General features: G+C 41.6%; 3 protein-coding genes across 5 annotated transcripts; 1 reads left to right on the forward strand and 2 right to left on the reverse strand.

Moving 5' to 3' along the window:
- Positions 1-564: 564 nt before the first annotated feature.
- Positions 565-5,977, reverse strand: tuba5 (tubulin alpha 5). The gene is made up of 5 exons (XM_079359012.1): positions 5,874-5,977; positions 4,571-4,796; positions 3,834-3,982; positions 2,770-3,450; positions 565-2,244 (listed from the first exon to the last, which is right to left on the reverse strand). Exons 1-5 carry the CDS (start codon positions 5,874-5,876, stop codon positions 1,945-1,947), a joined length of 1,359 nt encoding a protein of 452 aa, XP_079215138.1. The 5' UTR covers positions 5,877-5,977; the 3' UTR covers positions 565-1,944.
- A 1,700-nt stretch (positions 5,978-7,677) lies between these two features.
- Positions 7,678-16,218, reverse strand: klhl12 (kelch-like family member 12). Of its 3 annotated transcripts, XM_079359519.1 has the most exons (12): positions 15,685-16,218; positions 14,951-15,177; positions 14,524-14,677; positions 13,129-13,346; positions 12,180-12,329; positions 11,953-12,067; positions 11,757-11,863; positions 11,474-11,669; positions 11,217-11,375; positions 9,665-9,763; positions 9,397-9,583; positions 7,678-8,637 (listed from the first exon to the last, which is right to left on the reverse strand). In XM_079359519.1, the coding sequence occupies exons 1-12, from the start codon at positions 15,740-15,742 to the stop codon at positions 8,511-8,513; spliced, it is 1,797 nt and encodes a 598-aa protein (XP_079215645.1). In that variant the 5' UTR covers positions 15,743-16,218; the 3' UTR covers positions 7,678-8,510. The 3 variants fall into 3 exon arrangements, with proteins under 3 accessions (XP_079215645.1, XP_079215646.1, XP_079215644.1); XM_079359520.1 differs by having other exon boundaries at positions 9,397-9,763; positions 15,907-16,218; XM_079359518.1 differs by having other exon boundaries at positions 9,397-9,763.
- A 381-nt stretch (positions 16,219-16,599) lies between these two features.
- On the forward strand, positions 16,600-24,062 carry ptpn1 (protein tyrosine phosphatase non-receptor type 1). The gene is made up of 9 exons (XM_079359706.1): positions 16,600-17,197; positions 17,800-17,890; positions 19,065-19,165; positions 20,612-20,710; positions 20,826-20,963; positions 21,055-21,264; positions 21,344-21,505; positions 21,688-21,848; positions 22,051-24,062. Exons 1-9 carry the CDS (start codon positions 17,141-17,143, stop codon positions 22,337-22,339), a joined length of 1,308 nt encoding a protein of 435 aa, XP_079215832.1. The 5' UTR covers positions 16,600-17,140; the 3' UTR covers positions 22,340-24,062.
- The last annotated feature ends 4 nt before the right edge of the window (positions 24,063-24,066 follow it).

Here is a 24,066-nt window from a genome sequence, read left to right on the forward strand (position 1 = left end):
ATTAGACCTTAGTCAATACAAGATCCACAAAGAGATGCAACCTTTGGATAAAAAAAGGGTTACGGTGCTTTACTGGTGTGTGTGGCAGAAAACTGTTGGCAAAAACATATACAATCTCCATCTAGAAATTAATGTTCTTATAGTCTCTTTAGTCCCAACACAAACAAAAAACTTTTACATTGTTGTTCATAATCATGCATCATTCTGTGTGCAACCATTTTGGCTCTACCCTTCTTTTGAATCCTTTGAAATTATTTCTTTATTTTTTAATTAAAGTAGCTGACATCTCCACTACTGACTGCAGTCAAAACATAGATCTGGTCTTATCTGGAAAAATGTAATAGTACACCCAATGTCAATGTATTAGACTGAATGGATTTGGCTTTAAATCTACACTATAAGGCTTCACTTAGTCTTTTGGATAGAATTGTTTAATGTTAATGAAACTCAGCCCGTGTGTGTGTGTGTGTGTGTGTGTGTGTGTGTGTGTGTGTGTGTGTTTTGCAGATAATGAAGCGATTGTAATTGCTGCTCCTCAGTGTTTATCCTATAGCTCATCTCTGAACGTTCCACTTTCGTCTTTACATTTATTAGATATAAACATTTGATATGCGTCGTGTTTTTTAAGTTACCTTTCACGTCTTTGAGAAGTGTTTAATGTTTACACTTGCGCGGATGGATATAAGGTGACACCTTAACGACTACCGGGACTCGTTTTTTAAATAGCCATTCAGTGCAGTTTGATTGGATGCTCTTCATGAACGTTTTGTAACTTATGCAGACATCTATCCTTAAAACCGGAGGCTTATTTTCTCTCAAAGTCATGTTTACAGAAGTTCAAGGTACTAAAACAACTTCCAGTCATGGAGAGAATGGGGTTCCTAAACGTTTCAGCTCACAACCCTCAAAACACTGGGGGACCCCCACAGATTCCTCCAACAGCATGAAAATCATGACCATATTTCTGTAGTACTTTAGAACCTCAATAAAACAGGTGAAAAGGAAAAGTACTTTTAATGCAGAATGGTCCCTCTCACTGTTATTTTATGTTGCTAAAATGTCTGTTATAATAAGTGGAGATTTGTTGTGATCACTTCATATATTTTTTTTAACCTGTAATAATCTCGTAACTGATACTTTAAAAAATCCTATTATCTTTTTTAAATTTTAATTTATCCAGGAAAGCCTTGTTGAAGTAACGATTCCCTTTTATAAGAGTGTCCCGCTAAGGCTCTGAAAGACTGCAGCAAATACATCTGGATTTTATAGTGGATAAAAGTATTTTAAGATCATGGAAACAAAGTTATTCATGAGAAAAATGTGGACAAGTAACAACACGTATTGAAGTTAATGCTTGAAATGTGTTTATTAATGCTTAATTATATTTAGTATTTTTACATGACTGAAGCTTGGAAAGAAATAAAAAAAGAAATAGCATGATGTACCTATAAATCTAAATAGTTTTTTAAAAATATTTTAAATTATTTTTAATATATTGTTTGGACTCCTTTCTCAGTTAACTGCAGTCAAATTTCTGATAAGAGGAGAATACTCTAATGTGGAGGCAATTAAGAGAACCAAACAACATTCAGGTGTATTTTTGCAATTAAAAAAAATGTTGACATTTAAATAAACACATTTTTGGTTTATTAGCCACTGATGACTGACAATAAATCCAGGAGTCCCATTATGAAGCCTTTCTTTTCCCCCTAAAATAAATGTCTAAAGTCCTCCAAAATTCAGACAGGCAGGAGGAAGTAAAAAATACATACCAAACAAAATTGTGCGACTCAAGTGGTTACAATGAAACTAAAATGATAAAATCATGACGGTGAGAAAGATCATAGTTTTGTTTCATTGTTGCCTAGAAAACAATAGAAGGGATACAGTATTGACTCAGTGCTGAAGAAAATCAGTGCTGTGCAGCAGTAACCGCCCTCAGGTTTAGTATTCTTGGTCTTCGTCCTCAATCTCAGAATCTTGGTCTGAATGAGCCAGCTCCTCGTAATCTTTCTCCAGACAGGCCAGGTCCTCTCTGGCCTCTGCAAACTCTCCCTCTTCCATGCCCTCACCCACGTACCAGTGGACAAATGCGCGCTTGGCGTACATGAGGTCAAACTTGTGGTCGAGACGAGACCAGGCCTCTGCGATGGCAGTGGTGTTGCTCAGCATGCACACAGCTCTTTGGACTTTGGCCAGGTCTCCCCCAGGAACTGCTGTAGGGGGTTGGTAGTTGATCCCGACCTATCGAGACCAAGACAACAATCAATACAGTTAAGTATCTCTGTAAACTGTAGATTTTACCTTCAAAATCTCATAACCAAGCAGCTATTTTACAAAGACAATGTAAACAAAGGGAGCAATGGACACCTTCTGGAGGTTCTGGTGAAGCCAGGAATAATAAGCAGTGCCAAGACTTCTTTGTCCATGTGCTTGTTCATGTTTATAGTGCAACTTTAATTAAGTTGCAAGAATGGACTTTGAGTCAATAGGCAACATAGGTCTGAAATGTTAGCTACACTTACAGTATACATAAATAAATCTGTGGTTATCAGATGTTTTCCTGGATTGAATTACTTCTCTTTCATACCTGAAAATGAACTATTTCCTGTCATACAGCTAAAGCCCACTTAAACACTAATGGGTACCATGACCACAAATAGAAAACACAATGCTTTCAACATCGGGTTTATTGTCCCTCACTTCAATTTCTTTATATTGCATTCAGAATCTGTTTGAAGAGATTATTAACCTCATACTGTTTCCCACCTTGAAGCCAGTGGGGCACCAGTCGACAAACTGAATGGAGCGTCTGGTCTTTATATTTGCAATGGCAGCGTTGACATCCTTTGGAACGACATCCCCTCGGTACAGCATGCAGCAAGCCATGTATTTGCCGTGGCGAGGGTCACACTTGACCATCTGATTTGTCGGCTCGAAGCAGGCGCTCGTGATCTCGGCCACAGTCAGCTGCTCGTGGTACGCCTTCTCTGCAGAAATGATGGGTGAGTAGGTGACCAGAGGGAAGTGGATACGTGGAAATGGGACCAGATTGGTCTGGAACTCCATGAGGTCTACGTTGAGAGCTCCGTCAAACCGAAGGGAGGCTGTGATTGATGATACAATCTGACCAATCAATCTGTTGAGGTTGATGTAACCAGGACTCTCAATGTCCATGTTGCGGCGACAGATGTCGTAGATGGCCTCGTTGTCCACCATGAAGGCGCAGTCGGAGTGCTCTAAGGTGGTGTGGGTGGTCAGGATGGCGTTGTACGGCTCCACCACTGCTGTGGACACCTGAGGAGCTGGGTAGACTGCAAACTCCAGCTTTGACTTCTTCCCATAATCCACAGACAGACGCTCCATCAGCAGAGAGGTGAAGCCAGAGCCGGTTCCACCTCCGAAGCTGTGAAAGACGAGGAAACCCTGCAGCCCGGTGCACTGGTCTGTCTAATGATTTGAAGAGCAAGATGAGACTGAGTTCAACATTATGCAAAATATGCTTATTTGTTTGTTTACAAAAAGTCATGTGAGAAGAACAAATACAGTTGGTCTATTCAGTATGCAGCTATAACCTGTAGACTGTAAACAAGCAACCTCTGGTGTTGAACAATAAAGCATTATGTGGAAGTGCAAAAATGTGCAGTTCCTCAAGCGTCCACTTGATGCCTCCTTTAAAACCAGCAAGAAAACAAACATGTTGTGTTGTGGTTTTTTAAACTTCTGCAGAGGAAAGTTGCCAAACAAAACAAGGGAAATGCTTTTCTTTGTAGCTTTTTTTCGAGAATTGCAACAAACGATGATTGTTTTTCTTTTTGAACATTACTGCTGACCATTTTGCGAATCCGCTCCATGACTCCATCAATGATCTCCTTCCCCACAGTGTAATGGCCACGAGCGTAGTTGTTGGCTGCATCCTCCTTTCCGGAGATCAGTTGCTCGGGATGGAAAAGCTCTCTGTACTTCCCGACCCTCACCTCATCTGAAAAGAAAGGTTTATCCACAAAGGCTCTTGAATTACCTTGTCAGCCCTGATCTGTTCTTTAAAACAGACATGACCAGGCGTGAACTTCAACATCTTTATGGTCACATTATCATTATCTTACATGGCTAAACTTCTTTAAGTTTGATCATGTTGATTGATGTTCAGTAAGAAAACATTTTCCTTATTTTGTCACCTGTAGCTTTATGTATAAGGGTGTTAACAACGTCATTGACATTTTAATGGAGAACCGGTAAATGGCAGAAATGAGCAATTTTAGATTGTATGGGGATTTTGAAAAATGTTAAACATGTTTTGTCTTTAAACTTGAGATGAAACTGAGGGGACTTAGAGGAGAAAAATGGGTTTCATCAGCTAAAAATCGATCATATATTGCTTGTTATCTACACATTACCTCTCTGTAAATGTTAGCCAGTATTGAATAAAAGGTAAGAGTAATCTCTGTTGCTTGGATACCAGTGTTCCCATCTGCAGTACATGCACATGTGTATAGATTGACACATAATGATGATTGGAGAGGGCATAAAAACGACAGATAAGGAAAAACAGAAATACAGGAAAACTAACCGACCACCGTGGGCTCCAGGTCCACGTATATAGCTCTGGGAACATGACGCCCAGAACTCCCGGTGTTGAAGAAAGTGTTGAACGGGTCTTCACGAGAGTTTGGTTCGGCTGGATTGTCCAAGAAGACGCCATCTGGCCCGATGCCATGCTCCAGGCAGAAAAGCTCCCAGCATGCATTTCCTGTCTGTACACCTGCCTGACCCACATGGATGGAGATGCACTCTCTCTGAACAGAAAAAAACCCAATTCATGCAGAAGTTAAGGTGACTGTCTCAAATGTCAATCCATCCATTATGTAAAGAAGCAAGAGTACCTTAATGGATCTAGGTATGCACAGAGAACACGCAAACTCCACACAGAGAGGACAGGGATTCGAACCAGGGACGTTCTTGCTGTGAGACAACAGTAAAAACCACTGCACCACTTGGCAGCCTGAGTTTCAGTTTTTTTGCAACCAAAAACATTAAGGGCTTAAGGAACAGCCATCTCAAAAACACAAACCTTTCAAGCTAAGGCTTACAAGGCTATCATGTCACTCATGAGGTACAATTAAATGACCAATGCAGGATTATTTAGGATTTAGTTATGGTCATTCCTTGGCTTAAAACACATCAGCTAAGTGTGCAATGCAAACATGTCTAATCATACCTTTTATTAGCCATTTATCTTGTTCTCTGCTTTTCCAGTTTTTTTTAAAGAGTAAACAAAGGCAAAACAGGACAGGCTTATCTCAACACTGTACTGTAACATATTCTAAGTGCTTCCCGCAGTCAAGTTTCTACATGTTGAGAATTTCAGCTTTTGTTGTCTCTGCAGGAGGATCATCCCCCAAAATGATTTTGTTCTGTTGAGTGAAATTTGGAAGTCAAATTTCAGACCTAAGTTTGGATCTTTAAATATTGCTTCAAATACACTATCTTTAAAAAGTCACAACGCATAGGTGTTAATTGAGAGAGTTTTAGATTCTGAGGTGAACGATGAAGCTCGTATCTCCTCTTCCTGGGTGTCTTTCTGTCAGTGATTGCAAAATCATAAAACCATTAACTCGCAGGATACTAAGAGGAAATAAAAATCCATCATTTAAGCCCACTGAATCATGCAGATCGTTTGTTAACAAACATGCAACAAAATGCATTTTTTATTGAAATAATCAGTCACAATGCAGCCAGGGAATTTATATCTACTTTTGCTCAACTTGACTTTGCAGCCAAAAAAAAAAAGTAGAGAGGGGTGAGAGAAATATAAATCTCTCTCTTATCTGAGGATAAGTTTACATATTTGAAGTAAATTAAAATCCTCTTACCATGTTGTTCCAGATAACTGAAGTTTGGTTCAGGATTTCTTTTAGTTAATCTACCAGAAAGGCTCCACACACACAGAAGATCCTCTGCTCTGCTGTGAGCCAGTTAACTCTTCTCACCAGCTCTGCTCTGTCCCGCCCGCCCGCCACCAGACGCTCTTTATATCTGCTGACAGGCTCTATAGTGGTGTCTGTCTGAGGGGGGTTTTCAGGATTTTCATAAGAGAGAGGAGTGAGCAGATAGATGTAGGGAGGGTCGGATGAACATGTTTTCTCTTTAAATGTTTTACATTCTGCTTGTTACTAACCTGCACAATGAAGATAATTGCTCAGGTAAATGGATTTACAGGCATTTTTTAACCACCGACAGCATTCAGGTCTGGGTTTTAAAAAAGTGAAGAGCTTACATGTACATTGAGATGTATAATAAATGCATAAATAAATAAATACCTGTATAAATGTAAATTTACAAGTACTTGACAAAAGTTCAGAGGGAGCAACACGTTGATGAACAACAGACAGTAGTAAAATGTTTTTTAATTTAATTGATCTTTATCTAATTTAATTTGTAAACCGATGAATGATGATGTCACAATTTGAGAAAACTTGAAACTGGGTAGTTTTCTGTGTTGTAAGACTTGTGCAGATCACAAATGAAGGACTGGAAAGATAGACATTCATGTTGCCCAAATAAACGTTCAAAAACACACGGTAAATTTGTCATAATATGTCCCCTTTAACTTGTGAGTATTTTACAGTTCACTTAAAAAAACAACTGAGATCAATGGAAATATTCTCAGTTTTTGTTCATTAAATAAAACGTAAACTTTGGATGAATTGTAGTTTTCTATTTGACGGTAGAACCACATGAAATATCAGAGATCAATCCTGATTCAGAAGTTGTAATGTTTGCTGCATCTCAATCACAAAGTAACATCTGAAGGAGGCAGCTGTGGTTGAGTTGGTAGTCAGTTATCTCTCACCTGGAAGGGCGGGGGACTTGAACTCCAGCTCCTGCAGTAAGACACCCGTGGCGTATGAAATTTACATAGCAAACTCTGCCATCAGTGTGTGAATGGGTAGTCGTACTTTCAGTAGTCAGAAGACTAAAACAAGAGATATACAAGCTTAATTCCATTTACATCTTCAGCACACTGTCTAATAAACTTTATTACCCTTTTTGACAATAAGGGCTGCACAGTGGTGTATGGTTAGCTCTGTTGTCTCACAGGTTTTTTATTTGAATCCCTGGCTTTAGGGGCCGGACTGTGTGGAGTTTATACGCGTTACTCCCAGTGCGTGAGGGTTCTCTGAAGTATTCTGCCTTCCTCCTGTAGCCCCAAGATGTGAGTGAATGTTTGAGAGTATTTGATTGTCAGCCCGGTGTACTCTGCCACTCGCTCAATGGCCACTGGAATCGTCTCCTGCCCTCTGCGACCCCTGACCAGTATAAAAGTTATACAATGTGGACGGGTGGGTTTTGACAAAGAGTTTCTGCACTGTGGATCATTTGATTGACTGTGCAGGAGCTCGTGTGAAAAAAGAGGAAAGCAGAGAGACCCAAGTGCAACTTCTTATTGAAATACAAATAAACTGGGAACCAGCTATTTTTGTGTCTTTTCATTCTATTTCTGTGTCTCGCTGTTTAACTGGACACATTTTGTGTAACAGGGATACACTGTATATCCTGTACACATCGGGATGACTCTGCAGGTTGCCTCTCTGACGGTAGATGTTCACAACTCAGCTGATGAATATTCTGTGTGGTTTTTTTGGTCACAGACTGAGATGCATCACAGATGAGACGTTTCAGTTCTCATTATGTTTATTCACCTCCCAGGCAACAGTGATGTTCTGACTTTGTGTCCCTCCACAAACATATCCAAGGCCATAGGATGAGGAATAGAACCAATCACATGCACCTCATACTTACTGCTTTGTGATTCTGCATTCTGGCTGAATGGAAGGACAAAAGATCAACTGTTACAATTCAGTCATTTTCTAAAACGATACTCATCTCTAAATATAGATTCTGAGAGTGACAATAAGTATTAAACTTTATAATAAAGTGATTTGAATCTAAAAGCACAGTTTACAGGAGGAATTACAAAAAGGGCTGAATTACAGACCCGATAATGACCTTGCAGATGCCAATGAGTACACTTGATTCTAGACATTGTACTTTATCGATGGTCAAAGTCGAATGAATGGCAGCGCGGATGTTTGATGCAGGCCAAAGTCATAAGGCGAATAGCAGCAACTGGAGTCTTCGTCGGCTCCTTCTTCTTACGTTTTCTCACGATGAGTAGAAATATATTGCACTTTGAAGACAAACTGAAAAAATAATCTCACAGGTAACGACAGCAACATGTACCACCGAAGAGAGTCATGCATGTAGTGATGGGCTTCTTGGAGGCCTCTTTTGAGATGACGTCTACTGCGGTGAAGCTGAATCTCTGTCGCACAGTCTTAGTGTCGAGGTGGCAGCCCAAACTGCTGCCCTTCATTTGACAGTACCTGTTTGCATACTGGCGAACAAACATCCCCCTTTGTGGCTCTGTTAAGGGGCATTTTAGCAAAGTCTAGCTGCCTGTCCTTTCGGTCTGCGTCCCCACGTCGGGCTCTTTTTCTTGGCAAAGATCACTTTTCTCGTAGAACGCAGACTCCCGCGTCACATCGCTGTGTCGCCATCGAAGTAACGACCTCCCAGGAGTCGATCACAGGGTCGTAACATTCTATACTGCTGAGGAGAGAGTTCCCGTCATAGCTACAGAGAGAGAAGAGACAGAGCCCAACAATCAGCACCGCTTCAGTGAAAGATCAGCTGCCACTCTGGAGTCGCTCAGTCTGTAGAGCAGGCGTCTCATGTACAGAGTCTACAGACCGGGTTGCACCAAATCCTGGTAAAGCATTTTCTGATTTTGACTTGGAATCTTCCAACGTTATTAAAGGTTTAAGGAGCATTCTTTGGGTATATACAGCACTTTCAAAATGTGACTCTGAATAGGAGTTTTCACTGCAATTTATGGAAAAAGAGTCCACTAGCCAAGCTGAGGGTTCAGCAGTAGGAATACTAGTGACATCACAATCTTTAGGTTTATCTTAAAAAACTAAAAAACAAAGGTGCATTTAGAAACCTTGAAATGTAGTAAACAAAGTAACAGAGTGGGTCAAGAGATGCTATAATGAGATTACTTGTTTTTATATCAATGCTACATGTAGCTTGGCAAAGTCACACTGTCAACAAAAGAACGAACGACAACAAACTGGCGAGCAGAAAACACAATGCCGCTGTTCTCAGATCAGCTCACTCAGATTTGATGCAGAAAAAATACGAGAGGACTGTATAGAAACTTTTGGGTGAAGTCCAAGTGAAAAATGAGGCTGTTTGAGTTCACATGTTTGTAGTACTAAGAGAAATATTTTGCTATTCTGGATAGTTTTATTCTAGCTGCTTCCTAGGTTAGCCTGTTTCAAACCTACCCTGTAAATCCACTCCGACAGAAACACGGGCACTGATTCTCACCCGGCGATGGCGTAGAGACGTCCTCGTAGAACGGTTGCTCCTACGTAACATCGAGGAGTGGTCATACTGGCTACTGTCGTCCAATAGTCTGTTCTGATGTTGTAGACCTCAACAGAGTCCAGGTGTGAGACGCCATCAAAGCCCCCCACGACGTAGATGTGGTCATTTAGTAACGCCACACCCGCTCCTGAAAACAGCAAAGTCTCAGTTAAACCAACATCCACAGAGACCGCTGTAATATTTGACTTGTGTCTGTTTCCATATTTACCCGACCGCTTCGTGGCCATGGGGGTGACACTGGTCCAGTGGCCTGTGTGCGGGTCATATCGCTCCACTGAATTCAGGATATTGAGGCCATCGTATCCACCTGTGAGGAATAATCAGAGCAGACACAAGAGCAAAGCTGCAGTGATCAGTGGAGTGGTGAAAAAGATTAATAAGCAATCATTGTGATAATCAACTGGGTCAATGTTTGTATAAAATATGCAGCTTATTTACTTAGTCACACATATTAGATAGGATGTTTGATAAAATAGTGAACCAAAAGTTAGCCAGACAAAATAAATAAATTCTCGCCATCATCTGGACTCTCAGGTATTTTATTCTTTTTTAGACATATTTTATAAATCAAAAATCTCACAGGTGATTAAAAAAGATATTTTTTAGGCTATGGACAGTGTTTTTATTTGCTTGCTGCAACTCTTTACAGATTTTCTACATTTTACTGACCATGAGCTCAACATTAGGAGGTCAGTTCTGGTTATGGAACGAATATGAGACAACATCAAAAATTGGGGAAAGAGGTTTTTTTTTAAAATTGTTTTTACTTAATAACATCAGGTATTCTTTCTGAATGAATAAAGTATAACGTTTCTACACCAGGTCTTACAGACGTGTTGCACTATGGGTTGTTTTAAGCCTTCATGTTCGAGCTAAGCTTGTGTCTTCGAGTCCATTTATTATTCATCGAGAGAATCTTTAAGAGGCAGTCAACCATCAAAGTGTTTAAAAAGGAGAGACGAGTGAAAACTAGTCTAAAACATCACATCGTCTTCTCTGAAGAAATGGACTAAATCATCTGTCAAGTAGCCAGACAGTTCTCAGGAGAGGAGTGGAAAGAGTTACTATGTCCACTTCAGTTTGCCTTTATAATACTGTTTGTCATGAATACCACAGAAAAGACTATGAGAATAAAGACAGTGAAGGATCCATGTGTCTTTATAACAGTCTGCAGTTCTACAATCAGCTTTTTTGTACCTTGTATCACATCGACATGGTTATCAGTTTATGACTGTAAATAAACGGATGGTCACATTTTCAATGATAATATTTAGTTTCAGTCACAAACAAAAACTGTTTATGTTTTGCTGCTTTCATTTTCACCAGACAAAGATCAGCAGTAAGTGTCTGTGTGGACATTTAGAACTGACAAGGACATTATTTGATCACATTTTACAGACATTGTAAAACATAGCTTAATTCAGAAAGACTCCCTGATTCATGGATGACAATAAACAATCACAAGGTAAATGCTTTTATAGTCTTCTGACTCAAAAGTGCTTTAGCCCCACATGTCCCACCTACACATTCACACTCTGACAGCAGAGGCTGCTCTGTAGAGAATCAATGAAACCCATTCAAACACATTCATACGCCACAGACGAAGTTTGTTGTCCAAGGAGACATTGGACATGTGGACTCAGGAGCTGGGGATCAAACCCTCAACCTTCCGGTTGAGAGATGACTAACACTACCAACAGGGCCACAGCTTTAAATCATATATGGTCCCATCAAAGACTAAAGTCAAGACGTGTTCATACCCAGACAGTATATGAGCCCACTGGCCACCACCAACCCAGCTCCTTCTCTGGCCGTCTGCATATCTCCCAGCATGCTCCACTGGTCAATGTTTGGGTCATATCTCTCCATGCTGGTGTGACGTCGGCTGCCATCAAAGCCCCCAGCAACATAAATCATATCTGCCGGTACGAGAGGAACACAAAAAAAAAGAAAAGGTTTTAGTGCTGTTTGAGGGAGGGAACAATTAACACGGAAAGGTAAAACCCGCTGAAGTCACCTCCGAGTGTTGTTGCTCCGGCGAGTCCACGGCGCACATTCATGGTGGCGACGGTGTACCAAACGCCGTCCTCGTCTGCGGTGTAGTCCAGACACTCCACTGAGCTGAGCCTCGAGCGGCCGTCGTAGCCTCCGATCACATAAACACGATCGTGAAGGGACACTGTGGCGACGTAACGCCTTTTCCGTGCAATGTTCTGTTCAACAAAAGCAGGCATTTCCTTAGCCAAACCCCTTAAGATAAAAAAACAAACAAACACTTTTTGTATATCTTCAATACTTACAGGCAGGAAGCTCCATTCTTGTGTTTTGGGATCATATTTTTCAACAATGTCTATGGGGGACTGTTGGCTGCCAAACCCTCCTATAACCAACAAGACTTCTTTGGCACCTGCGAGGAAACAAAATTCCTTTTTACTGTCTGTGCTGATTAAAGAGGAGACGTATAACTATATTGCAATTGAAAACAATGATTCCTACCTAATCTAGCTTGTGTGCGCGGGCCCTGCATCTCACTCCTCAGCTCGGGTCTCAGGTGGAATTTCTTGGCTTCGTCAACAAGGTCTCGACAGGGCAGGCTGCACCGTATGAGGGGCTGAAACGTGTCAAAACGTGCTTAATTATGGTGCTAACCGCGATCAAAATGTCAACACGTAATCCTTCAGTGGAAGCGTGGTGTGTGATTAACCGTGTGTCGTCTGGCTCACCTCGGCATCAATGACATCTGTAATGTAACGCGGGGTCAGGAGCGGCAGTCGGACAAACTCGAGCATGTCTGGCAGATAGGGCTCTCGCTCTTTTCGGTTGTGTTTGACCCAGTTTAACACGGCTTCAAACACAGGCTCCTCTGAGTCCACCTTCACACAGACAGTAAAGTGAGAATTACATCCTAATCCACTTAGAAACCAAACGATGGGCTGACAACTGGAGGTAAAAGATTTTGCGCATTGTTCATAAAATGCAACAAATGTATTATCAATTGTGCAGCACTTGTCATCACAAAGGGCAACAATGCAATCTGCTTGTAAGGAAGCCATAAATTCTCACCCTGAAAACACAAGAAGATGAAACAAAGAGACTTAGCTTTACTACGAGCGAATTACCCGATAAACATGTGAGGTCTCGTCTTATCTTAAAAACAACAAAAATGACAGGCAGGGGCCTTTGAGAGAATTGATGATCTATAAATCTTTGTGTGATAATAACTGTGTTTTCACAAAGCCAAGCATGTGGTTGGGAAGAGGAATTTCCTGAGCACAAAGGCAAACTTAAATCAGGGTTTCTTCTCTGCAATTTCATTGTCAGCCCTGAATCGGCAAAAGTGAGCGGAGCTGGTGGGGGCCACACGGACTGAGATTACAGCACGCTGGCACACGCTCCTTTCTTCTCCCTCTCAGGTTTTTGAATCAGGTGAAGAAAGCTGAGACACTCTGGATTGATTGTTTTCGTTACTTTTGGGCATCTTAACACCAATTCAAGCCTTTATTGTCACTACGGACATATACAGTGTTAAGATCAATGGGTAAGCCATGATGTCATTTTTGGTTTCACGTATTTCAAAAAGCATATCTTCAGTCTGCAGATCGAGCAGCCTCCAACATACATGCAACAATTGCAGCAACAGGTATAAGCCGTCATGAGGTGCAGTGTTCCTACCTGGATTTCATCACATTTTATGAGCTTTTCGACTTCTGTCTGGCTGAGCAGCATGAACTCTTCGTGCTGAACCACCTCAGAGAAATGCTTCTGTGAGAAGAGCTCGGCGGCCTGCATCAGGTCCAGGCAGTTGTGAGTCTCGGCAAAGTCTCGAATACCCAGACAGTTGGAAGGATCGAGCTGACTCTCCAAAAAATCGCAGCAGGCTCGTTTCACCCCTGGGGCGGGGGGGGGAGAACAAAAGACACATGTTGTATCAACACATGTATCAGACAAATCCCTTCAGACAGGATTCTCATGTCACTCAACAACCGTTCATTAGGAAATGCAGACGCACTTTCACTTGAGAAGTGGTGCCACGCTGTGCCTCAGGGTTTCTGCAGGGATGCATTTAAGTCTTTTAGAAGACATTTTTAATGCCATACAGAATTACATTTAAGTCCTGGCTCTTGCTAATACCTGTCAAATCACATTATTACAATAAATCCCGATGAGATCCTTAATTAAATTAATGTGACCCAGACTTGAGTGAGGACATAAAAGGATGAGCTGATTTAGGGCTGATGGGATGTCATTTAAAGTGATTAATCTATTGAAGGTGACAATGAGATTCAAAGTTCCTGTGGAGAGCATCAGAAACCGTATTTCTCCTGGTCTCATGTTGCTGACTCTTACTTGAAAACAAAAAGCAGAGATACAACCCACATCCCACAGTCACAGCCGTTTCACTTTAACTTCAGAGTTGTTTCATTTCTCCAAGCTACGACTTTGAAACATTTACATCTACACTGATACTGGAACCAGTGTAGATAAAAGGTAGAAGTACTCCATGATACATTTGATCATTCATTTCTTCTCAAATATTACATGAATCTATTTTCAGTTGTACAATTGAAGCCTAAACCTCTCAACTTCAACATTATATATTCAAACAATAACACCTGTACCTGCCTATCAAACACATTGCACTCTGCAGCTTTTAGATCCATTCTGTGATTAACCAGCTGTTTGCTCAGCTGAAGCTGTGCTGCCTTTGCCGGCTTTGTTAATAAAGTACCGTAGTTGTTGATGACAACAACCGTTAGATTAAGGGTTGTCTGTGGCCAGTTTGGAAAAGTGCAACTAATGTGGCTTGAATAATAATTATGAGTATTAAACAAGCTTCAAAGTTGACAGTCTCTCTCTCTTTAGTTAATCAGTGTTTGGTATAAAGTGAAATGGTATTCAGTAGTATGAAATTGGAAGTTCCCCTACAAATACCACGTGAGGAACATAACCTTTCACACAACAATAAGAGTTTGTAAATGTAACTTAAACCTATTCAGCCTGTACTAATTACAATATCAGATGGCCTATGCTCACATCATGGTACATAGAGGGCACGCCTGAACTTACCTTTGAGCTGCAGTAAGCAGGCAGCAGGGAGCAGCTCTTGTACATTCTCCACTGTGACTAAAACCGTCTCTGTGTAGACAAAGTCCAGCAGGATCTCCATTGTCGAAGCGGTGAGCCCCTGGATGTCCACAAAAGATTTCCCCTTCTCTGCAAGCTGCGGCCACATAAACAGATACAATCAGGTGGAATGACAAGAAATACATCACCAAGGGATAAGTCACAAACAGTGTGTATTGGTCAGAAGGAATTCCCATAATTTCATCAACAAACAAAGGTGAAGAATAACAGATACTATTCAGAGGTAAATAGGCATATTTAAGCTTGTGCTTTAAAATCTATCCAGCCAAATTGAACTGAACATACTTGTGACGGAGACAGTTAGTCATAATTCAAATAGTCTTTTCTGGCTTTTTTTTTTTTTTTTTACCTCGCTGGTGAACATGGCACAAAAGTAGTCGCTGCAGGCAGCCAAGACAATCCGATGCGCTGGGAAATCTGTGTTTTCCACTCTCAGAGTGATGTCGCAGAGTGTGTTGCTCTTGCGAAGTGCATTCATTGCATTGAGGATGGATTTTGCATGGGAGTTGGTCATGATGTCCTTGGGAGCCATGCTGCCTGGAGAGTCTTTCAAGGATCTAAAACTACTCAAGGAATCTAAAACAGATATGTGTATATATATATATAAATGCATTACTCTGATCATTTGTACACACAGCTCTTTAGTGAGTAATCATCTGCTAAGGGAGTATTTGTTATTATCTGTGCATTAAGCATGTGAGTAAGACAGACATGTTAAAGTGTTAAACAGAAGAATTGGGGGAAAGATTAAGAAGCAGTCAGAAACAAAGATGTTAAGTTTAAATACATGTAATGTCATAATGGTTTAAAAGTGTTTAAACTTAGCTTGAGGATGCTCAGTTTGTGAGACTTTTCCTTTTTACTAAACGATATATTTGGTCAATCAGCAGCTTGGTGATGTCCCATGCATTACATGAAGTAAATTAATCAAAAAGGAAAAGTGACAGGACTTTTGTTTACTGTGTGTGCTGTACTTGGGTGCAGGTGTTTTGGTGTCTCGTCTGTCAACTCTGAGTGCAGCGTCTTCATTTTGTTTTTTTAAAATAAGATGTGTTGCATTGAGGTGCTGCTGATTCAACTTACCGTTAAAAGATTTGAACACTTTTTCCACCACTGGGAGGCAATAACTATAGCTACACATTAGCAAAGCAGCAGCCAACGACAGCTGAGGGCTAACGCCAACGCAAGACAACAACAACAACAACAACTAGAAAAAACACAGGCGGACAGGGTGAGCTGGCGACCAGAGGAGGACACACAAGAAGCGACACACACAGAAAGACTTGTCATGAATATACTTAATACCTGTCGCTGCGTTTAGGCTGATTCAACAACGTAACAAGCTAAGTTGTGTTGCTAGCTAACGTTAGCAACCACAAAGTCCCTGGTCCCAGTTCTTGCTGTCAGTCTCACTGCCTGAAGAAAAGACACTGAACTACAAAAAAACTAATCCATTATGACCTCCTTTAGCTCACACTACGGCTTCCTCGAAGACAAAGTCGTTAATATGTCAAAAATAATTCCACATCATCATCATCATCATCGCCAACACGAGTTTTACCACCTAGAGGATCTCGTTGACTTCACTGAGTGGACGTAAACACAGCATTACGTGAGAGGACGTTTTTTTTTTTTTTTTTGCTTTTAATATAACTTTATTTGCAACGCCTGTTAGCAAAGCGACGTTATAAAGTAAAATAAAATAAAATATATATAAAAATATAGCCATGCACGAACAAGAACAAAAGATCCGTAAGTTATTGTACTTTATGGTATTTGGTAGGGTGTGGAAGATATCCACAAAAACCTTCTATTTATCATCTTCTTATATATTATTTTAAGTTGAACCGTGTTTACAAGTGACATCCCTTAAAGTATTAGTTTTTCTTTGTCAGTGAGAGTAACACATTTTTAAAAATGTAAATGCAAATTTAATGTTTATTACAAAAAACCCTAATATATATATAATGTAAACAAATTTTAATGAAGATCGGGTGTAAAAAACAGAGGTGTAAAAGTGTGCGTCCTTACGTCGGACGTGCACGCTTCCGGAGCCGGGCATGCGCGCAGCGTTGCAGAATCAAAATGCCTTCCGCGCGCTCTCGCAGGTCTGTCTGTACAGCTGCCGTAAGAACGGTAAAGTAAATATCTTCAAGAAAACAAACACAGATCCGAGTGTAACAAATACCGCTCAAATTCCCGCTACGCCTCGAAACCAAGAGTGGAATATTATCTCCTTCTAGAAACATTTTCTACTTTTTTTTTTTTTGAGCCACCGGAGTACGACAGCTTCACCGTGTAGGAGGAGCCAGCGGCGTGTTTCCGCTCACAGCAGGCCGAGCCGAGAGAGAGGCATCACGGTCTGAAATCTATGCTGCCCTACTGCGAATAACAGAACAGCGGAGGGACCTGTCGTCAGGGCATTGTTGGTGCACAAGTTTTTTGATTGCCAGGGGCGGGATTTTAGTGATCAACATCAGAGTGAACGGGGGAAAAGAAGAAGAAGAAGGTTGAAGGAGTGGCAGCTGGACTGTCTGCAATGGAAGCCGAGTTTCGGGAAATCGATGAAAACGGGAGTTGGAGCGCCGTTTATCAGGTACGGGGTCTCGTAGAAAAAAATCAAGATGGGAAGGGCACTGTGTTGATAAGGCTGTCATTCCTTCATCAAACCATAACCGAGGCACAGTGAGCTGCAGCTACCCTTCATAGTTTGAGCCTTGTGTAGTCTCTGTTCCGCTTGCTGTCTAACCAAATCCGCTGATTGATGTGTGAGACTGGGTTTGATCCGAGCAGCGCATCCCATCACTTCACTTCTATCTGCAGGATGATGCCTTTGGTGTCTCTATATAAACACCCTTTCCTGTTAAAATTGGAGTTGGTGCTTTGTTCACATTGCTCTTTCTCTGTTCATTAATCACAGCTCAGAATGAATCAGCTGAAATCGTGATTATTCTTTTTTTTATTTTATTTTTTTTATTGTCTAAACCCTCAAAAGTTGGGACATTTCATGAATTTGACATTATTTCTGGATAGAGCGAGCCCTGCAGTTTGTCCAACCTAACTGATGAGAAATATATAGGTCCAACTCCAACAACCAAGATGCACATGCTTTAGACTCCTTAGAGCTGTGAAAACAGGATCTGCAACATGCATGGTCCATATTAAAGTCATGGATTTCATCTTGTATGTTCTCCACAGGATATTCGTCAGCAGTCATGTGAACTCCCATGCAAGGTTGCTAAATTACCTGAAAACAAGAACCGAAATCGTTACAGAGATGTCAGCCCATGTAAGTTGCCTCTTTTGTTTTTCTTGAGTGCACACCAGGCAGAGTACATGTATAAAAGTAGGGAAATGTTCCTTTAAATGAATATTACTCTTGTAAGTGTTGCAGTCACTGATTGATGATTTAACATTTGCACCAGCTGTGACTTTATCTTTGGAGTTACATCAGTAATGAACCTGAGTCAGGTCACCCACAAGTGATTATTATGTTCTACAAATATATACTGTTTGACCTCTGATGCAACAACGCTAATGTTTATCTGAAGCTATGCCATTTCAGTGTTGCACTATGGGCAGAGAAATGCCTCAATCTGAACTTCTGACTTCAAAAACACAACTTTCTTTGCCATAAGCAGACACGTCTCCTTTTCATGCTGATTAAGGCTGGAAGCATTTTTCTAAAAACCCGTTTTTATTAACTGTAGGTGTTATGTAGACTTTTGATCAAACGTGAGTATCTTTCATATTCGTTTTAATAGTGTTTTATTTTTAAACAGGAAACAACAACAACTCCCAACATAATGGCAACATGAATGTAAATTTGTCAGGGTTACTTCAAACATTATTTGCATGCATATTCTATCACAAATAGACGCTGAGAGCATTGCAATGAAAACAAAAGACCAGAATACAGTCTGTTCAAACAGTCTTAAACTGACAGCACAAGCTGACTAGTACTACGAGTCCCACATGATCTACCTTTACATCAGATCTTTGATATCTTTGTGGAGGTTAATAATATTTGAATTGTGATTTAAAAAGTGCTGCATGCCTCCGAACTGAACCATTTATACTTTAGACATTTCCCCATGAAGTAACAATCCAACAGCTTGTCGTTCGGGTTCCTCTCTATCACAATGAAAGTACATGCAAACTGTGCAGACAGGTTTGCAAGTAGTTACTGTATATGTTGTCAAGCGTGCTTTTGTCACTTTTAACGAGATGTGAAAATCAGTAACCTGGAACGGATTCATCCTGTGTAGGATTCAAGGTGATTTCAAGAAGTCGCCTCTGCATTAGAGTCAAAGGAAACAGCTGCGTTCTCTTCAAACATTGAACTCGACATCTTGGTCTAAAGTTAAACAGAAGTGCTGTTCTGAGAGTTGCATCTATAGTCCCCTGAGTGCTGTCGCATATTAAAAACACAAACCTCTTTGTTCTGCTTCTCTCCTCCTCAGTCGACCACAGCCGAATATGTCTGCAGCTGGGTACGAACAACTACATCAACGCCAGCCTGATCGCAGTCGAGGAGGCGCAGAGGCACTATATTCTCACTCAGGTAAGCGTGGAGATGTTTCAGCGCTCGCCTCGGGAAAAAAAAAAAAAGCTGCCGTCAAACAAGTCAACATGTGTTTGATGTTGGGCAACAGGGCTTTCTGTGTGGGAGGAGAATGATGGTTGCCTTTTGGAAAATCAGACGTGGAAAGATTTCGAAGCCATAGGTAGAAAAATAATTAACAAAACATTTGGCCAATTTAAACAGATTACATCTCAGCAGCGCTACAAACAACACGCTCTGTATAATCCTTAAGTGAAGTGAACAACCTCTAAAAGTATTTAAACCAAACTGAACATCCTGGCATTTATTGTATTATGATTTACAAGGACTGTTATATCAGACTGCATTCATTTTAGCTAGGTGTGCCCTATAAATCGTAAATGTGTGTAAACATTAAATGGATGGCCGATGAAAGATGACGCTTTAGTGTTAGTCAGTGATCATAATGCCCCACGCAGGCACCCACTAAATAAATGCTGTTGAGTAAACAGATAATTACTTGGCACGCAGACATTGCCAGTTCAAGGCGGGATATTTATGCCGTCTTGTCTGTAATGTGGCCCTTTTCCCTCCTCCTGACCTCCCTGTACTTTCATAATGATTCCTCAACAGCAGGAGTTCCAGACGGCGGTTTTGTTATTGCGCTACAGCGTTGCAGAAGCACAGAGTTAACAAACAGCGGGGGCTTCACATACTACACCCAGAGTGCTGCTCCGCCCCACCTGTTCTGCTGCTTCACACTGACCCTGCCTTGCCTCTGATGCCTGCTCAAAGGAGGAACGGCTCGGTCCCAACATGGCGCCTCTGTGACATTCACACTGAAGGCCAGTTGTTGCAGCAGCAGAAATATGGCAGCTTGAATGTGGTGATATGAAAAGGGCTTGTGGAACACGCAAAAGTTGTTCCACCCCATCAGAGGTAAGGCTTAATAGTGGGAAGACAGGTGGAACAGCGCTGTGTGTGTGTGTGTGTGTGTGTGCGCGCGCACACGTCTGTGTGTATGTGAAGCTCCTGCCATGTATTTACACGACGTGCCTCTCGCACGTCCACGACACCTCAACGCGGAGTGAAAGCACACACTTGGACCTCCTCGTGTTTGTACAAAGATGTAGTGGCGGCAGTCGAGATGTTGCTCGCAATGTTTCTCCTCAATGCAACTTGTGTGTATCCACGTTGCACGTGTCACTGAACTGCTACTCGTAAAGCTCGGGAGTATCTCAGAGGATTATATCATTATTTCCTTTGGCTAACCGTAAGAGGAAGAGAATAACTAATTCAGACAAAAGCTAGCACTTTGAAAAAAAGAGGGAGACGTTCAAATCATCTGTCCCGTCTGAACTTTCTTTAAGCGTAGCAGATCAGATGCCTTATAGAGGTCTTTAAATAGATGCTCTGTTTAAATGTAGTCGTGCTGAAAATAGAATCCACTGTTTCTTCCGTTTTCAGGGACCCCTTCCAAATACATGCGGCCACTTCTGGGAGATGGTGTGGGAGCAGAGGACCCGCGGTGTAGTGATGCTGAACAGAGTCATAGAGAAAGGATCTGTAAGCAGAAGTCTTCTTAATGTGTTCCCATGTGGCGTACTATGGTGTTGTCTGCCCATATAAAAACACTGCTCTCTCTCTCTCTTCTGCTGTTCTCTCTTCATTTCTGTGGAAGATTAAATGTGCCCAATATTGGCCACACAGAGAGGAGCGAGATGCTATCTTTGAGGATACCAATTTCAAGCTCACTCTTGTCTCGGAAGACATCAAATCTTACTACACAGTCCGTCAGCTGGAGTTGGAAAATCTGTCTGTAAGTCTGTTCATCTTTTCCAGCTTCTTTTTCCCAGCAGGTGACAACGGATGTCTTTTTAAGATACATGGTCCTTTCATTTCCTTCACAGACTCGAGAGACGCGCGAGATTTTACATTTCCACTACACCACCTGGCCCGACTTTGGGGTACCAGAGTCCCCGGCCTCCTTCCTTAACTTTCTGTTCAAGGTGCGAGAGTCGGGTTGTCTAAACTCGGATCAGGGAGCAGTGGTGGTGCACTGCAGCGCCGGCATCGGACGCTCCGGGACCTTCTGTCTGGTGGACACCTGCCTCTTATTGGTCTGTACTCATCAGTGTCACGTGCAGCAATGAATGACTGTCGAGCTGTCCACGCTAACGCTTGTGCCGTCGTATGTAGATGTCCATGCGTAAGGACCCTTCTTCAGTGCGTATTCGTGATGTGCTGCTGGAGATGAGACGCCATCGAATGGGTTTGATCCAGACGGCGGATCAACTTCGCTTCTCCTACCTCGCTGTCATTGAAGGTGCCAAGTACATCAAAGGAGATATGTCTCTGCAGGTACGACGCCTGTGCTCCTCTTCGCCTGGTGTTCATTCTTACACATTTAAACTTGTCTAATATGCTGTTAGGTATCTGCATCAGTACATGAAATCTGTCTACCAATGTTTTCTTATTGTAAAGCGTTTCAAGTTTTTTTTTTTTTAAACACATTTTTTCTTTTCTTTTTTTTTTTTCTGAAGGAGTCATGGAAAGAGCTGTCAAACGAGGAAGATGATCCTCCAGAGTTCACCCCTCCTCCTCCTCTTCCTCCTCCCAGAGACCCTTATAATGGCAAAGTTGAGCCATCATTTTTCCCTGAAAAAGAGGAGCTCATCCAACCGATGGACATCCGTACTCTGGGGTAATCATCTTATTACTGTTTTTGATTCTTTATTTTGGGGTCTATATATTAAAAAAAATGTAAGAGGAAGAGACCAGGATCAGATCAGACAGTTCTGAAAAAGTTTACAAAAGTTGTCTGTAAATTTTTGAAATCCAACACAAAACCAAACCAAAAACCTCCTGGATGGCTTAAAAGCTGTACTCTACTCTCTCACCATCAGGTCTTCACAAGAGCCACAGCTGAGACAGAGGAACGTCGCCGCGCCTCAGCCTCCTCATACTGCCGACCAGCTCGACGGTCACCTGGAAATCCAAGATCAAATCTCGAAAGCGCCGACCAAATCCCAGCAGCAGCTCGAGTCCGAGGATCAGGAGTTGCCCGAGTCAGCCGATGAGCCAAAGGAAAGCTCTCCTGTGCCGGAGACCTGGTCCCCGCTACTAACCAACGTGTGCCTGTGCACAGCACTGGCTCTCAGTGCTTACGTCTGCTATCGAGCCTATTTCCACTGATGTCTCTCCCACTGCCTCGTTTTGGTTCCTCACTGGCTCTCCACTGATGTCACGAAGTGGACTAGATTGACCAATCAGCCTGCTTTGACTGTACAATGGGCGGATTGTTTGGATTTTTCAGCTTCATTTGTTTGTTTTACAAAATGCAGTGTGAGGGGTCGGCTAGTTGGAGACCGAAGGCTGCAGATTACCCACTAAAACTTTCTTCAATAAGTCATCTTGGATGCTCAGGGCCTTGGTTTTTTTTTTTCAGGTGTCACATCCCAAATACGTGTGCTGACAAAGAAAGTAGACTGAAGAGGTAGTATGATGTGCAGTCTGTCGAGGAAAAATAACTTTGTTTTAACTCCTGTGCTCTGTGAATCGGGATGAATGGCCTGTCAGCCCTTTTCACACGCGTCTCCTCACTCAAACACGTTCTTCCATTTCAGCCTTTAATGAGGCGACCGTTTGGAATTCACTTTCTTGTGATGACACAAATCAGAAATCGTGGAGCCAGATTTTTAACCAGCCTGAATGAAAATATGCCAGTAAGGGAGATAGTTTGTTTTTCTTTTTACAATTCATCAATATGAAACCCAGAAGAACGATGAATTATGGAAGAGCGCGGCGGTACAGTCGCGACACCGTGTCGGCTGCATAAGAGATGCATGCGTTAAAGGTTGTCTTTCGTCATTGGTGGTCCCTGTTGGGCTGCAGGAGACATTTGATTCAGTGTGTGTGTGTGTGTGTAAATTTGTGTGAAAGGTATGCAGTGGAAGTCTGTACTGATGCTTGGGAATTCAAACAACAGTATGTTGGACACAAGATGAAGACTGGGATAACTGATTCCCTCTGTGTTGAAGCTCCTTGCTGCAGAGATCGGGTGGTGCGTCTCGTCCCCTGTTCGCCTGGCATTGTCACGTTGTGATTGTGATGGGAGGGATCAGCAGGTTTCTGAAAACATTGTACCACCTGGTTTTCTCCGGTGCTGTTCTTTTTTTCTGAGACAGTGGGTCGACCTGTGTGAAGGCCAAACAAACGTCTGATACATGTTGTGATGTAATATGTGTTCAGTTCAAGGCGTGACAGTTATGCACAGGAACGGCAGCTTAAAGGGACAAAAAAAAAAGTAGCACCATTTCTCGACACACCACCCAACGCTTTTTTTTTCTTTTTCTTTTTTCGCCAGCAATACAAACAATGTGTCGCCCTTTACTTAATCAAACCGAGTTTGAACAGGGAATTTAAATGAACCAAAAATCAAACACCAGCACAGGGATGAAAATGAAACACTGTAGTGATGATCTGTTGAATCATGGCGCGGCCCTGAGCTCGCAATATTGTTTTCTATGATTTTTATTTTTTAGCATGCTGCATTCGTGAATCAACAGGTTTGTCCTTAAAAAAGAGATTAGCTGACATGCTAGCATTCAGTTTACCTTGGTGACTCCATGGAGAGTCCGACAGCTGTACCTTTCTTTAGAATGTATTCATGTCCTCTACAGGGACGCACTCTTATTAGATATAAATATATATTTTTTTCAAGTCAGGTTTCAGTGTGCTGAGTTTTTTTCTTAAAAAAAAAAAAGAAGTTTAATTCAGCTTTAGCAAGGGATTAAATCTCAGCACCTGTGCAGCCATCGCACCAGGTTTTTTTTTCTATACTTATGCTGAGCTCAAAGACATGTATTTTTTTAATTTACATTTGTTGTTTTCCTTTTTAAATAAACAATGAACTGTTGATA

The sequence above is a fragment of the Symphodus melops genome (genome assembly GCF_947650265.1).
Source record: "Symphodus melops genome assembly, chromosome: 13".
NCBI classification, from domain to species: Eukaryota; Metazoa; Chordata; class Actinopteri; order Labriformes; family Labridae; genus Symphodus; species Symphodus melops.